The sequence below is a fragment of the Poeciliopsis prolifica genome, unplaced genomic scaffold (assembly GCF_027474105.1).
Source record: "Poeciliopsis prolifica strain line A6 unplaced genomic scaffold, Auburn_PproV2 SCAFFOLD003, whole genome shotgun sequence".
In the NCBI taxonomy this organism is placed as follows: domain Eukaryota; kingdom Metazoa; phylum Chordata; class Actinopteri; order Cyprinodontiformes; family Poeciliidae; genus Poeciliopsis; species Poeciliopsis prolifica.
Window position 1 is genome coordinate 371944 of NW_026562378.1, and position 14634 is coordinate 386577.

A 14634-nucleotide genomic window follows, 5' to 3' on the forward strand; every position below is an offset into this window, starting at 1 on the left:
ACAGTTGTGCACGTCGCTCTTTGTTCTGCACCTTATTGCCCCTCAGGTCATGTTCTCAGCGCGCCTGCATCACTCACAGTTTGATATTTTTGTCAATAAATCAGCCCAAAGCACAACGTGTCAGACATGCTCTTTGGGTTTAAGCTGGGCCCAAGTGAATACATATTTATTCCTGTGAACTGCTATGAAATCGTTTGATTCCTGAGTCGGATGTTTGGCACATTTCTGTTTGATCATGTGAATTGACTGTGCCTTATTTTTGCATGTTTTACATGTTTTCTGACTTAGAACTAAACTGATCATTTTAGTTGAAAAGATTCTGATTCTTTCTTGTAATTCTGTTCTTCATGTCATACAAATGAGTTGCAGTCACAGGAAAAAATTTGCCCCCTCACAATTTTTTTTTTTTTTTGTGACCCTTAAATAATCCTGAACCGACAGAGGTGACCTGAGGAAATTCAAAAAGCAGTTGTCAAATGATGAGTTCACTGATCATTTCTCTCATTGGTAACTCTGGAAATGATTGTAAATAACTGTAAGTTTTGGAGTAATTTCACCAGCCACACCCTGACCTGAACTCACTGAACAAGAACTTATCTGGCAACATGAAGTAGGCTGAAAGCTCTAAAAAAAAAAAAAAAAAAAAAACAAACCTATCATACTTAAATCTAAAGATATTCAAAAACAAATGTAAAACAAAGTTTGTATCATCTGCATATCTAGAAAGATTTTCAAAGTCATTTCTAAGGTTTCATGGAATCCAGGACTAAAATAACTGAAGCTAAATGACAGATTTCTGCAACATAATGCAAAATAACTGGGTTACAAAGTCTTGGGAAATATAGAATGAAATTATTTTACAAACATTAATTTGTTCACTTGATAACAAAAAGTGAAACTATGATGAAAAAGACAAATCTATTACAACCCCGATATGTGTTCACCTTAAAGAAGAGAATGAATAATTGTGTATTTCTCATCTCTTCCTGCCGTCTTCAGACAGATGATCCTGGAGGACGGCACGCTGCGCATCGCCAACGTCTCCAAGGCAGACGAGGGCAGCTACACATGTGTGGCCAGAAACCATTTTGGAGCATCCAGCAGCACAGGGGTTCTAGTAGTCAAAGGTATTTCCATGCTATTTTCACTTGTTCCTCTTTTTCTTTGAGCCGGGAGTTTAAATTATGTTAGTGGGGGGAGGAAGCACCTCAAGCATGACTCTGATAATGAAATATAAAGGCGCTTTATGTTCCCGCCCGCTTGTGACAGACGTATAAGTCATCCATGGGTTTGTCAGCTCTGAGTTATTGCTCATGTAGCGGAGTGGGACAAGCCTCCGCTGCTGCTGTGATCGAAGAATATTTTTACTCATTCAAAAAGAGCTCCTGTCGCATTGTTAGAGTTTTTTTTTTTTTTAAAGAATGATCATAAAGTGGGAGTCTTCTCATTTTTTTTTCTAGTTGACGTTGTAATAGCTGTGTGTTTAATTATTCATGCCAAATTATAGGAGGCATTTGCTTCCTAAGTGAAGTTATTTAAGGTCACTTAATTACACTGATGGTCCACAATCTGTCTCTCTATTCGGGCCAAATTAAGCTTTATTACCTTGTTCACTCGACCAGATTTTATAGGGATACGTTCCACTAGCACACACACGGTAACAAATGATCTTTCTTTATCTGCTGCTCTGCCACAGAGCCCACCAGGATCATGGTCCCGCCTCTAAGCTCAGATGCCAGCGTGGGACAGAGCCTGGTCCTTCCCTGCCAGGTGTCCAGCGACTCGTCCCTCAGTCCCGTCTTCAAGTGGTTCTTCAATGGCAAGGCCATCGACTTCAGCCGGCAGGAGCACTTTGAGATGATTGGTGGGGTACGTTCACCATCCTGATTAACGTGTCACGTTTCGAAATTCGTTTTCACAACTTTCTGGTGTTTGTTTTGAACTGAGCTAACACTCGTGTTTATATTTTCATGCAGATCATTTCCAGTGTTGATATCTGAGGGTTAGCATTGAGTGATACTGACCCGACAGCAAATCAGAGATGAACTGACTAAAACTAGGACTAACAATATTATATCACCAAAGACACGTGATCAATAGCAATAGATTAGATGGACATCTGACAGAATAGTCAATAACATGTATATAGAATATTTGTTGAACTCTGATCCAGAACCACGTTGCATTCTGGGAGATGTAGGCAGAGCAAAGTCTTTAGCTGCTCAGTAAGCCTGTCAAAATATACAATAAATGAATCAATTACTTAATAGCATGATAAATTAAAATGAGCTCAATCATTTTATTTACATGATTTATTGTTTTTCTCTTTTTTCACCAAAAACTGAATGATAAAAGTCTTAAATCTGGTTCTTTGGCCTACATTTTTTGGAGTATAATTTTCCTTGCAGGCGCGCCATCATTAATTTCATTTGTTGTTTTGTTTATTTATTTAGCATATTCAAAATGTCTTCCAGTTCCAGTGTTAAATGTTCATTAGAATTTAAAGTTTAAAGATCTCTGAGAATGTGTTCTTCTATTATTATGCCATTACCATAATATGTTCTTGAAGATGGTCTGAAAACAACAACAATGTTATTGTTTATCACAGTAACTTCATAGAGAATTTGTCATCCAGTGAATTTTGTTACAGTGAGAGGTTGACCTAAACAAAGGTGGTTGCATCAACTCACTCTTTGGTTACCTAGCAACAACCAGTTGCTAGGTAAACTGATGTCGTACTTCGTAACTTGTGCAGCAGCAGGTACCTCATGGTGTGATGTTGTTTTTACATCACACATTGATTATCTGGCAGTTGACTGGATAAATCTATACGAATCCCCAAAAGGGAACAAAACCTGTTTAGGTGATGTTTCATTAAAGCATGACCTAATGAAACATAAAATGTAAAAAAGAGCTGAAAAAATCAAAATTGGACTTATTGTGGTCTATGTACTGAAGTGTCTAACAGATTTAAAGTCAAAGAAGACCTGCATAGACCTGCCTGGCAGCTGCGCTCTCTGATGAAATGTAAAGCTGAGAGCAGAGCTGGTGGAAATAGGAATATCACACAGCAGATATATAAAACTGCTTCTTACGTTCCCCATGTTCCTGTTCAGCACTCCACACTCTCACATTGTTGTTTTGCTTATGGATCTCACATTACCCATTCTATTCAGAGAGAGACATGTTTTCAATTTCTCACTTCCACACTTCTTACTTTAGTCCTTACATTTATGACATATATACGCTTTCACCCCTCTCAGAGCTTTAATGTTATTTTGGGAATTATTCAGACTTGGTGAAGCACCAAGACTTGGTGTGACTGGAATAAAACCTGCATGTAGTGGAAAAGCGTCCACACCACTATATGTAATGGTCACAGAAAGTAAAGATGGGGGATAAAGAAAAAAGAGAGGAGAGAAGAGAAACGAGTGTGAGATGAAAAGTTAAGAGAATGATATCAGAACAGAGGAGAAGAAGAAGTACAAAGGGAATACAGGAAAACACACCTGTGTCTCCATCAACCACAGAACTGTGCAAAAGGAGAACACAGCAATGCATTTATTAATGGAAACACACCAATTTTTTCAAACTTTTTATTTCAAAAAATAAAAAGTTTTTGCACTGGGATGAGGTGGTCTTTCAGATGTATTGAAATTGATTCATTTCACAGAACTGTGAAACTTCTTTTGCATCACACGAGTCACATGATCAACAGCCATATGTTACTACTGGAGAAATCTGCAAAAAAGACAATGATAAGTAGCAGGAGGATGATACTTTGTTTTGTTGCAGCTCTCACATAATCACAGTTCATAAAGAGCTCTCATTCCAACGTGTTGAATCCATAACTCTTCTGTAAAATTGATGACTACTATTTCCCATAGACCGTACATAGCCGCTTCCAACTAGGTGGGGCTTGTTGCTCCAAAGCTCCTCTGATTGGCTTAGAGATGATGAGTTTATGTAACATGACTGAATTATACTTTTTTTTACATGTAATGCTTTACATTCCTCACTGCCATAAATTTTAATGACTTATTGTTTAAACAAGCACATTCATGCAAGATTGTAATTGCATTTCTTACATACTGGAAAGATGGCAATTCCATAATTGTGTGTTTGTTTGTTTTTTTCTTACATTTGCAGAGCATAGATGAGGATTTGTGCGTATTAGTAATGGAAATGCAAATAATGCCTCATTTTTCTCTTCCAGTTTATATTATTTTTCCTGGTTCTAAATTTTAAATCTTTAAATCTGTGCTATATGAATATTTGTCATACATTCATAATGAGCATGAGTTAGGAAAAAGTGTTTTAATTTAAACATATTTACATATTTGTAGGAGCCTTCAAAGACCATCATTTAACGTATCAAAAATAATTATTTATTCTCATTAGTGTATAACGACGAGTGAGTGGCACTGGTTGCAATCTGAAATAAAGTCAGCAAAAATAACGTAACAATTTGTTTAACCTGTATTGTCTGAGGACAGCACTGCTTTTGAAGTCAAATGTGGATAAACAGAGTTAAAGCTTGGCACCTGGAGCTACATGGACAGATCTGCTGCTTTGTGGTGTTCTCTTGTCATACAGCAGTTTCCTCTGTTGGAAATTATTATTTTGTTTTACTTCAGACAATAGATGTCGTACTTCCTGTTGTCACTGTAAAAAAAAAATAATAATAATAAAAGGTAAACTCAGATATTAAGGTTTGTGCTCGCTGCCGGATCATAATCAACAGAACCGTCCCGTTGACACACCACTTCACGCCACAGACAACCACATAAACCCCTCGCCCATATCCAACACTGATATTTATACCAGTGAGCAGCTGCAGTCCACAACACAAAACAAATCTACTGTTCTAATTGTTCCAATCTCTGTCTCGACTCCACATGGACTCCAGGTAGATGGAATTTTACATCAGTGTGACTGGAAAATTTCCTCAGCACGTTGTTCCCCCTAACTGTCAACATATGTCTTTTGAACAAACAGAAGCGAGGGAGAATCTGTGTGTTGTGTGTGTGCTGGACATCTGCACGTAGCTAAAGAGATGCAGAGCCTTCAAAACTACACCAGCTCATGTTTTTTATTCAACTAATTTATCATTTTTTCAGTCATAACTTTTTATGGAAAAAATGGTTATGGTGGCTACACTTAAAATTCCAAAACTGCATCAAAATTAACCACAAAACTTACGAATTAGAACAAAGCAGAGATTCTTTAATGCAGAGAATTATCGCTTTATGAAAAAAAAAGTTTTACTTTTGAAAATGTGACTTTCTTTTAGAACAATAATTCTCGTTGTAATCCGGAAGTTCTGGTTTATTATGATGCAAGTTTAAGTTGAGCCACCAAAGCTGTTTTAAAAACGGAGGTGTTACGATGGCTCAGCCAAAGTAACACCTGCCAACTTTAATGAAATAAAATAAAACAAAAATACTTTTATGAATCAAAGTGAGGCAAAATCAAAATCAATCAAAGTGAGGCAAAATCAAAGAACTCTGGGAGCATATCAGCCTAAATATTGGAAATAACATGAATGTCTCAGAAACCTGGTCAGTAGAACTTTTTCCTGGACCCCGCCTTAAAAATGTGTTAACATAAATATTGTCTTTCTCCATTTTTACTTGAACAAAAAGCAAAAAAAAAAAAAAAAAAAAAAAACAGTGGCAACTTCCAAACGCTCCTGGATGTCAGTCAGAAAATAGAAACAGATGCTGTTTTCTTTTTCACACACCTTCAGGTCACAATAAAGCTTCCCAAATTTAAGAAACTTCACCTGATCAAAGATTCCCTGCTGTTGGTTTGAACTTACCTTTTTTGTAGAACAGAAGGCGTATATTGTTTTTCTAATGATAGAATTTAACTGGTGCAGGGAGGGATGTGTGTGAACAGCTTTCAGTGTTTTAATCTGAGCCAGGCTTCAGGCGCATTCGTTTCATTCACCTGCTGCATGTCTCCATATCTAACTAATCTCATTTTATCACATTACAAGCAGAAACTTCTATGTATTTTCTTGAGATATTTTGTACTAGCCCAACATAAACTAGTGCATTATTCTAACATGGAAGTTTTTGATGAGGGAATAACATTGTAATATGATGTCAACAGAGACATGGAAGCTGGTCAGTGCAAAAAAATAGAGCTTTCTGCACTGATGTGGGTACATTTCCAAGGAAAGTTCAATTTAACCAGGCACTTTGAAGAAGTTCTCCACTAGTATAAAAATAAACTTTGTAAAAGACATGGTCTGATTGGGTCCTTTTTTCCTTCTGTCTATGAAAACGACAGACACAGCAAAATACAGTAAACTGTATTTAACACCACGGTTGCAAAAAACTACCTTAGTCTTAACTAAACTTTCTAATGTCCTGGCCTTTGTTCTTGATAGTGGTAGCATCATGGCTTCTACATGTTAGCACTGTGTGCTAGCATTTAGCTCCTTGAGTATATATTTGCATTATTGCATAAACAGTTTAGCATTGGTTTTGTCATTTTTGTTTTGGATAACAGATGATCCAAATGGATTCAATCATGTTTCTGCACCATTAGATGATCATAGCTTTATTGCCAAATGACAAAATGGCCAAACATGGAGTAGTGGAATTCAGTGGAGAGACGCACTTGACCTCGAACTGGGGGCGGAGTGTTAAGTGCCTCATTTGCATTTAAAGAGATGGCATCAAAACTAGCTGTACCTCAGAACAGGGATACAAGTGGGTCCTGTGGAGCAACAACAAGGAATTCAGACCAAAACATTGCAGTTCCACCTTATGTAGACCACAACTGAATGATTTGAATGGGAAAAGAGAGGATTCAAAATCATGACATGTTCACTTTAAACAGTACTGACATCAGGTAACATATATCTGAAAGCTTGTCATTGATCTGAAGTAAAATTCTAAAAATGAAGCAGCAGCTGCTGTCTTTTCTCAAACTTTATTCCAAGCCTGAAGTTGACCTCACCATGTGAGTTAATAAAAAAAATGAACCATTCAACTTCCTGCTGAGTAAATTTTTCCTCATCTAAAGGGTTAGAGTGGCTCTATTGAACCCACAAGGTCCAATGAGATTCAACTACAATGCTCATATTTTCTACAGTGATGTGTTTTGAAAGGAAGGAAATTATAATGGTAGTCTTTGAGTGTTTGAACAGCAAAAAAAGTGCAAAGGAAAAAAAAAAACCTTGTCCTGCTACTCATTCATCTGAGCTGTCAGGGTGAGTGTTAAGATGGCAGCGGCTGACCCAAAGAAAACAAGAAGTTCAGAACAAACATTTTCTTTAATGTTTTCATTTCCACATAAAACTGAATTGGTTTCTCTTTTTTCTTCTGCCCAGTGGTCAACACGATTATGTCTTTCAAGTTTGTTCTGGAGTATTTACAGCACGTGACTAAGAAAAGAACCTCTTGTGTTCCTGAGGATTTGCAAAAGTTATTTTCCTTCTTTGTCCTTTTCTTTTGTCCGTTTTTGTTCCTTTTCTTTTGCTTCACCTTCAGGCTTTCATAATTCTTTGTCTTCCTCGTCAGGGATTTGCAGGGGACCTGATGGTGAGGAACATCCAGCTAAGGCACTCTGGAAAGTATGTGTGTATGGTACACACTGACGTGGACACGGTGTCGGCAGCGGCCGATCTAATTGTTAGAGGTACGTCTCCTCCTCCTTTGTGACACTGCTTTTCATTATAAAGCATTCTCTCTGGTGATTTGTCATGCTTTGCTGTTCTGATAAGTCTGCATGCATGTGTATGTAGTTTACAATTAGATACAGGTGTCTTAAAAGATTATAAGGTTATAATTTAACCCTTTTTTGTTGATGTAATGGGATTTTTGTAAAAAATAAAATAAAAAGAACTATTAAAGTGTGCTGAGTGGTGTACCATTATACATCTCTCCATTCCTGCGACATACAGATTTTTTCAGTTATCCCATTGAAAACTGGCCCTTCCACGGCCCTTTGTCATTCAGCTGCCTGTAATGGCCAAATGATGGGAATTCCCCAGAAATGTCAGCCTCATTAAAAAAACAAACATATGGTTGGCTGTAATGTCACGAATAAGAGACATCAAGGAATAACTATGAATGCATCCCTGCTCCTTTTGGTACATTCTCACCATCCCTGTTTAATCACTTTTATTAAACTCTAGTTTGTTTGCTGAAACCAGGGGTTGGCAACCCAACATATTGAAAGAGCTATTTTGGACCAAAAAACAGAAAACAAATCTGTCTGTAGCCGCAAAAAAATGAAGACCATTTTATAAAGTTTATAATGAAGGCAAAAAAGGCTTTAAGTGTTTATATTAGCCTATTATCAAAATGACTAAATGTATACATAATTAGCATTCATAATTAAATGTTTATTTTCCCTGCAGTGCGTTCTGGACAGAATGACGCACCAGGTGACTATTCTGATGTACAATAGAGCTTTAAGTTTACCTTCTGTTACAACATGAATGTATTGTGTTTTTCGTATTGGTAAATTTAAAGAAATTCAATGAAGAAATCAGATTTTTAATGTAATTTTTATTATGAAGATCAACAAGAAAAGGATTCTTTTTTTTTTTTACCTTTTGGAACTTGGAAAATCTGCTCCCAAATGCAGTTCGCATAACAGAGAACTGCATTTGCTGTTATGCAAATGCAGTTTGCATAACAGCAAATGCTGTTATGCAATTTGCTGTTATTATTTATAAAGATTATTTGATCTTTATAAATAATCACCGTTAAGTGTGTGATCGAAAAAACAACAAAACGGAACAAGCTTAACGTGCCCCTTATCTGGGCAACAAACTGAGAGCAATAAAACACAACCTGAAGTTCTAAAATAAAACAGCAGCCTGTTGAAAAAGGAATGTGTCTAAAATTAAATTAACACAGTTTAAGTTTGATTTTTGTGCAAATGCCAAGCAGTGTAATGATAAAACGTAGCAGCATCCTCTTCTCTTTTGACACACAGCCATCCTCTGACCTGAGCAACAAAACACAATGATATCGCGAAGTGTCAATCTAAATATATACTGACAAAAATCTCCATAAAAACAACCACTTTGTTATTAAATACATGTGCCTATGTCAGGATTGTGTTCTTACATGTCTAATGTGACTTCTGTTTTGGGGCATCACTGGACAACTTCTCAACATCAGGCTTGTAAAATGTAACTTTACTCTGAACACAGCAGCTTATGTAACATTCCTTTCCTGGAAATGTCTTTCCACGTTACCGTATTTTTCAGACTATAAGCCGCTACTTTTTTCCTTCGGTTTGAACCGTGCGTCTTATACCCCAGTGCAGCGTAAATACGGACAATTCCAGTTATTTAAAAAAAAAAATGTAGGTGCGGCTTACAGTAGGGTGCCCTCAGTAGTCCGGAAAATACAGTATCATTTTGTTATTTGACAACTTCTCGCTTCAGAGCAAACATTCAGGTAATCCTTCCACATTGGCAATGAATGCAAATGACTTGGTCCAAGAATTGTAGAATCTCTCTTCAGCTATTTTTCTCTTTTCCCCTTTGCTCTCCCTGCTCCACTACAAACCCATCGTTTTGTTTACAACAGCTCCCTGCCTGGCGCCCCGGCCAACTGAAAGAAACTTGTGTCACAGGCTATAATGCAAATCTTTGTTGACGAAATGTTGAAATTTAATATTTATTCTACACATTTTTATAGGATGGGAAAACATTAAGAATGATTCTGTGATGTTTATCCTCTTACAGAAACCATTTTTAAGGAAGAACTATATTTTCTACCCCCATCTTTTTCAAATTTGAAACATTTTTTGAAAACGTTCCAGAGGGCCACTAGGACAGCGCTAAAGAGTTGCCGACCCCTGGCCTAGAAAGTCCGGTTCAATTGGAGAGGTGTGAATATGTAATCAAACACTGGTCTACCTAAAAACTTCAGTCTTTGTCCAGTTAAAGCAAACTCTGGTGTGATTCAAATGCATATGTGAACGGCAAGCAGACCAGAGACAGCTCCAAAAGCAGGAAGTGCAGTGAATTCTGGGTAAATAAAACCAAAACAATAGTGCATGCTAGCACTAGCAGGACGAATGGCTGATCATGTTTTACAAAAGGCAAAATAGAAATCCTACAACTCCAAAAATGTGACACCACTCCATTTTTGTTTACATTTTATGAAGAAGGAAGTTCTTGTCAGTGGTTCTTGTTGCACTGCCCTCACAGTCCAGGAAGGGAACAGGTTTTCAAATGGTTTGGTTGGTTTGACACAATGCAGTGTGAAAGTGAACCAGCACATCTGAAAATGTTGCAAACTTTGAAATTTTGGTCCCCAACTGAACCTTGGTCTAAAAGCGTGAAAGCTTTGTTGGATCTCATCACACCAGTTCAAGATTGATTCTGATATTACATTTCATACATCTGAACTCTGATTACTAACTTCTGAAGGGACCTGTTTTTATTGAGGGGTTGCAGAGGAAAGGTTCTAACTACCAATGCAGGCCACATCTTCCTGATTTGTAGAAATAAAATAGTGTGTCATGACCAATGCATCATGTTCCTTCAACTTTACAATGATTCTCTGTTCTTTTGGTCTTCTGCATAAGATAAAAACCACAAAAGTTCAAGAAGTCTGAATACTTTTACAAGGCACTGTATGGTGTCAGGAGGTTCCAGCTGAACATGTGCTCATATTCTGTTGGAAAATTAAAATTAATACAGTGCAATTTTTAGATTTATAGGTCTGAATGGAAAAACACGAGTGATCCAAATCCCAGTATATTTGATCTCATATTGAAGTCATTAAATAAAAACACCTTTTCATTCCAAATAGTCTGCAATAATGTGTTTTTGTAAAAATGATCCTTTCCTTCACAAGTCCAGAATAGCTATTCAGGGATTCATAAGCAGAATTGTTTTCAGTTTCCTTTTCTTTCTGTAAAGTTAATTATGACACATTTTCAAACCAAATAATTGTTTTAATTGCTGTTTAATATTTGCTTTCAACAAACTTCAATAAAAGCTAAGGAAAAAGATGATAAAACAGACTAATATGGTGATTTAAAAGTATCACAGAAGTACAAACTAACAATGAGATAAATAACTCAATTTTAACTTTATGTAGCAAGTATATATTCATGTAATTTCTGTTATCTTCGTCTTGCTTTTCAGTTATTGTCTAGGAATACATTTATACTTGTAAAAAATATTCACTCCCTTGGATGTTTTACCATCTGTTGTATTTACATATCTAACATAATTAACAAAATTTTGCTTTTGACTTTTTTTGAGAAAAATAATGTTCATGAGCCAATTAGAAAATTTATTTTCAGTTAAATTCAAACATGACTAACTGGAAGTGGATTACTATGTCAAACATTTTGAAACACTGTTCCCCTCCTCAAATGTGGTGGCGCTGCACCAAGAACCACTGAAGAAGACATTTCAAAATATACATAAAATTGGAGTAGCAGCAGATTATAGTGGTTGTAGGATTTCTCTTTGGACTTAGCAAAAGACCATCTATTTTTCCTGCTAGCACTAGGCTAGCACATTTGTTTTGGTTGCATTTACCCAGAATGCTCTGAGCTTTAGTCTCCTGCCTGCTCTTGCAGCGCTTGTGGTCACAGATGCATTTGAACCGTGCCAGAGTTCACTTCAGCTGAACAGAGACAGTCTTAGGCGACTGGAGTTTGTTTTTTTTGGTCCATATCAGAGTTTGGTTACGCCTTCCTGCGTCTCCAAACTAACTGGAGAGTTTGGAGAGGCAAACAAACTGGAGTTGGATAAAGCAGGCTAAGCAGGGCTGATTTAAATGTACTCTTAGAATCTAGAGCTACAAAAGGTGAGGCCATGAGTAACACATACACAGGGATGATTTACAGCGATAAGGCCCTGCTCTTGGTTCTGATTGATTGTTTCCAGTTTGCACTGGGAGAAGGCGGGAGAGTTCCATTTTTTCACAAATTATCTGCTCGTTCCATATATATATATATATATATATATATATATATATATATATATATATATATATATATATATATATATATATATATACATATATATATTAATTTTTTAATTACATAGTGCAGATTTAGAAAAGCTTTAAAATATGTTGTGGTTAAAAAGAATTCTAAATCTTACAGTACAGCAGAACAAATGAGATGGTTGAATAATGATAGTTCTCATTGTGCCAACCTTCCTCGCTGACTCCCTGTGCCGACCACTGCAGCATGACTGTGATTGGGACTCTTAGCCTGTAACTGGGACAGGATGGATTTGGAGAACCATTACACATTTGGGAGAAGGGATGAAGATTCTTTAAGCAATAAAAGGCAGGCTCTGTTTTCTGTATATTTTAAATTCTTTGAAGGTTTCATTGGAAATATTTTCCCTTTCACAGGACATAAAAATAAAGTCTTCACTTTTTACTAAAGGAGTAATTAAAGAATGTTATTTGATTGCAAAGAAAGTTATAAGAGGCCAGCCGTAGCAGGTTGTATCATTTCTGCCCCCATGTCTGCAGTTTATTCCTGAGTCTGAGGCAGAAAGCCTCAGACTCTCTGCCTCTCCCCTGAGCCTCCTGTGCCACTCAGTCTATCTCTCTCTGTCTGTTTATGAGCGTGTTTGTGTGTCGTGGGTGTGGCACATCTTTCACTCTCCGAGCTCTCTGGCTGCTCATCAGCCTGCACACCAGCAATCCGTCTCCCTCTCAGCCCTGCAGTATATCAAACCCGGTTCTTCAACCTTTCATTGCCAGCTCGTTCTTCCAGCCAGTGCGGATCATTGCTCGCCACCCGCTCTCACGCTCGTCTCCACACCTGCCAGTCAGTCATTCAGCCCCGCGCACATCCCGCTCTGCTCTGTTTCACCAGCACAGCATACTCCTCCAATCCGTAGATGAAAAAATAAAATAAATAACAGTAACAGTCAGTTGCACACAATTTGGTTAAATTTTTTTTTGGCCATTTTACAGTTGTAAACAGCTTTAAGTCAGCTCAGGTTACTTTCCCACACAAGGAAATAACATCTCTTGTTCTCTCCAGTCATCTGCATTCAGTATTTTACTGTTGTTCGAGTCATCATCTGATGAACTTTAATATTTGCCATTGATGAGACTGCTTCTCTCAATAGAGCGAGGTTATGAATCACTTTACAGTAGTTTCAGAGTGCAAAACACAAAAGCTAACCTTAAATTATTATTTATTTTTTTCCACATTGACTTCTGTTTTTGATCGTTGCAGGACCCCCTGGTGGCCCTCAGGGTCTTCTAGTGACCGCCATTACTGACACTACAGTGCAGCTGTCCTGGAGCTCTGGACCAGACAACCACAGTCCCATCACCATGTACATGGTTCAAGCTCGGACCCCATTCTCTATTGGCTGGCAGACAGTGAAGACAGGTAAATTAATCTGTATTAAAAACATTAATATTCGCGGTGGGGCTCAATTAATTAAATTAATTGCATTAGCTGTAATTTCTTAATTGCATTTTAATTGAAAACCATATGTCAACAAAAGTACACTGTCACTTCAAAAATCTTTTTTGCTTCTGAACTTTTAAATAAATAGATAAAAAAGCTCAAGAACAAAAAAAAAATGTTTTAACCTGCTATTTAGGTTCTTCAACCATAGTACTGGTGAAACATGATGTCACACTCTTTCAGTGCTTCAGGAACTCCTTGATGCATATATCCTGCATTATTAGCATTGAGATAGATGCTATTTTAAGCATGAATAGATTCACTGGTAGGCTATCTCAGTTTAGCACAAATTGAACACAACAATATTCCAGTCATTTTTTAAACAAAATGAACTCTCAACAGGCCATGACCATTGGTTTGGTCATCCATTGCTGTTGTTTGTTGATGTTGCTTGTGTAAAAAAAAAAAAAAGTATTTGTGTTAATCTCTTTAACACATTAAAATGTATGTAGGTAAATAATCAAAATTACTGCATAAGACACATACAGCCCTACTTAAAATATTGTAGGTTTTATACACAGAATTGTAGCTGGCATGCTGCAGTTTGGTTTGAATCAGGAATAGTTTTTAAGTGGATTTGTTAGGTTGTGTATTTATGGTGACATTTTTTCTATTAATAAAAACCTTCTGTACCTTGACACATTAAAGTGGCCAAGCCAGTTCCAAAAATTTCAGAATATGGTTGAATATAAGAGTAACCTTTAGATTATCACAAAATGTTAGTTTAACGTCAGGATGTGTCTTTAAGGCTCATAGACGTGGAATCCAGAAGTCCAGAAGTCTGTAATGTCTGTGTGTGTCTGTGTGTCTTTTTTTTAATCATAGCAGCAAAACAAAAAAACAACAAAAACTCCAACTTCTCTAGGTGTGTTAAACTGTCATCATCGCCACCATCTTTGCATTGCTTTGGGTTGGAGTGCTTGGGACAGTTTCTTCATCGACCAATTTTATGTGGAGGCACTTATGCAGATTATCTCTTCATCTAAATTACATTTCTAATTGCCTGTTGAAGGGCTCCAGATGGTCAAAACACTGCACCACAGATTGGAGAATTAAAATAACAATATTTTTAGAGCTCTTGAGATGACAGTTACATTCACTGATGACAGAAAAAATAATTAGATTTTTTTAAAATATATTTAATCTTAAGTACTTCCACTGAACAGCTCAAAGTGTTGTCAGTCATAT

General features: G+C 36.9%; 1 protein-coding gene across 1 annotated transcript in view; it reads left to right on the top strand.

The window, feature by feature from the left end:
- The window catches only part of LOC129358284 (contactin-4), a 128389-nt gene that overhangs the window by 88125 nt on the left and 25630 nt on the right, over positions 1-14634 (top strand). Inside the window, exons 13-16 of the mRNA XM_055027225.1 lie at positions 1000-1127; positions 1697-1869; positions 7536-7653; positions 13207-13365. Coding sequence (XP_054883200.1) covers positions 1000-1127; positions 1697-1869; positions 7536-7653; positions 13207-13365 — 578 coding nt within the window. The remainder of the gene's footprint in view (positions 1-999; positions 1128-1696; positions 1870-7535; positions 7654-13206; positions 13366-14634) is intronic.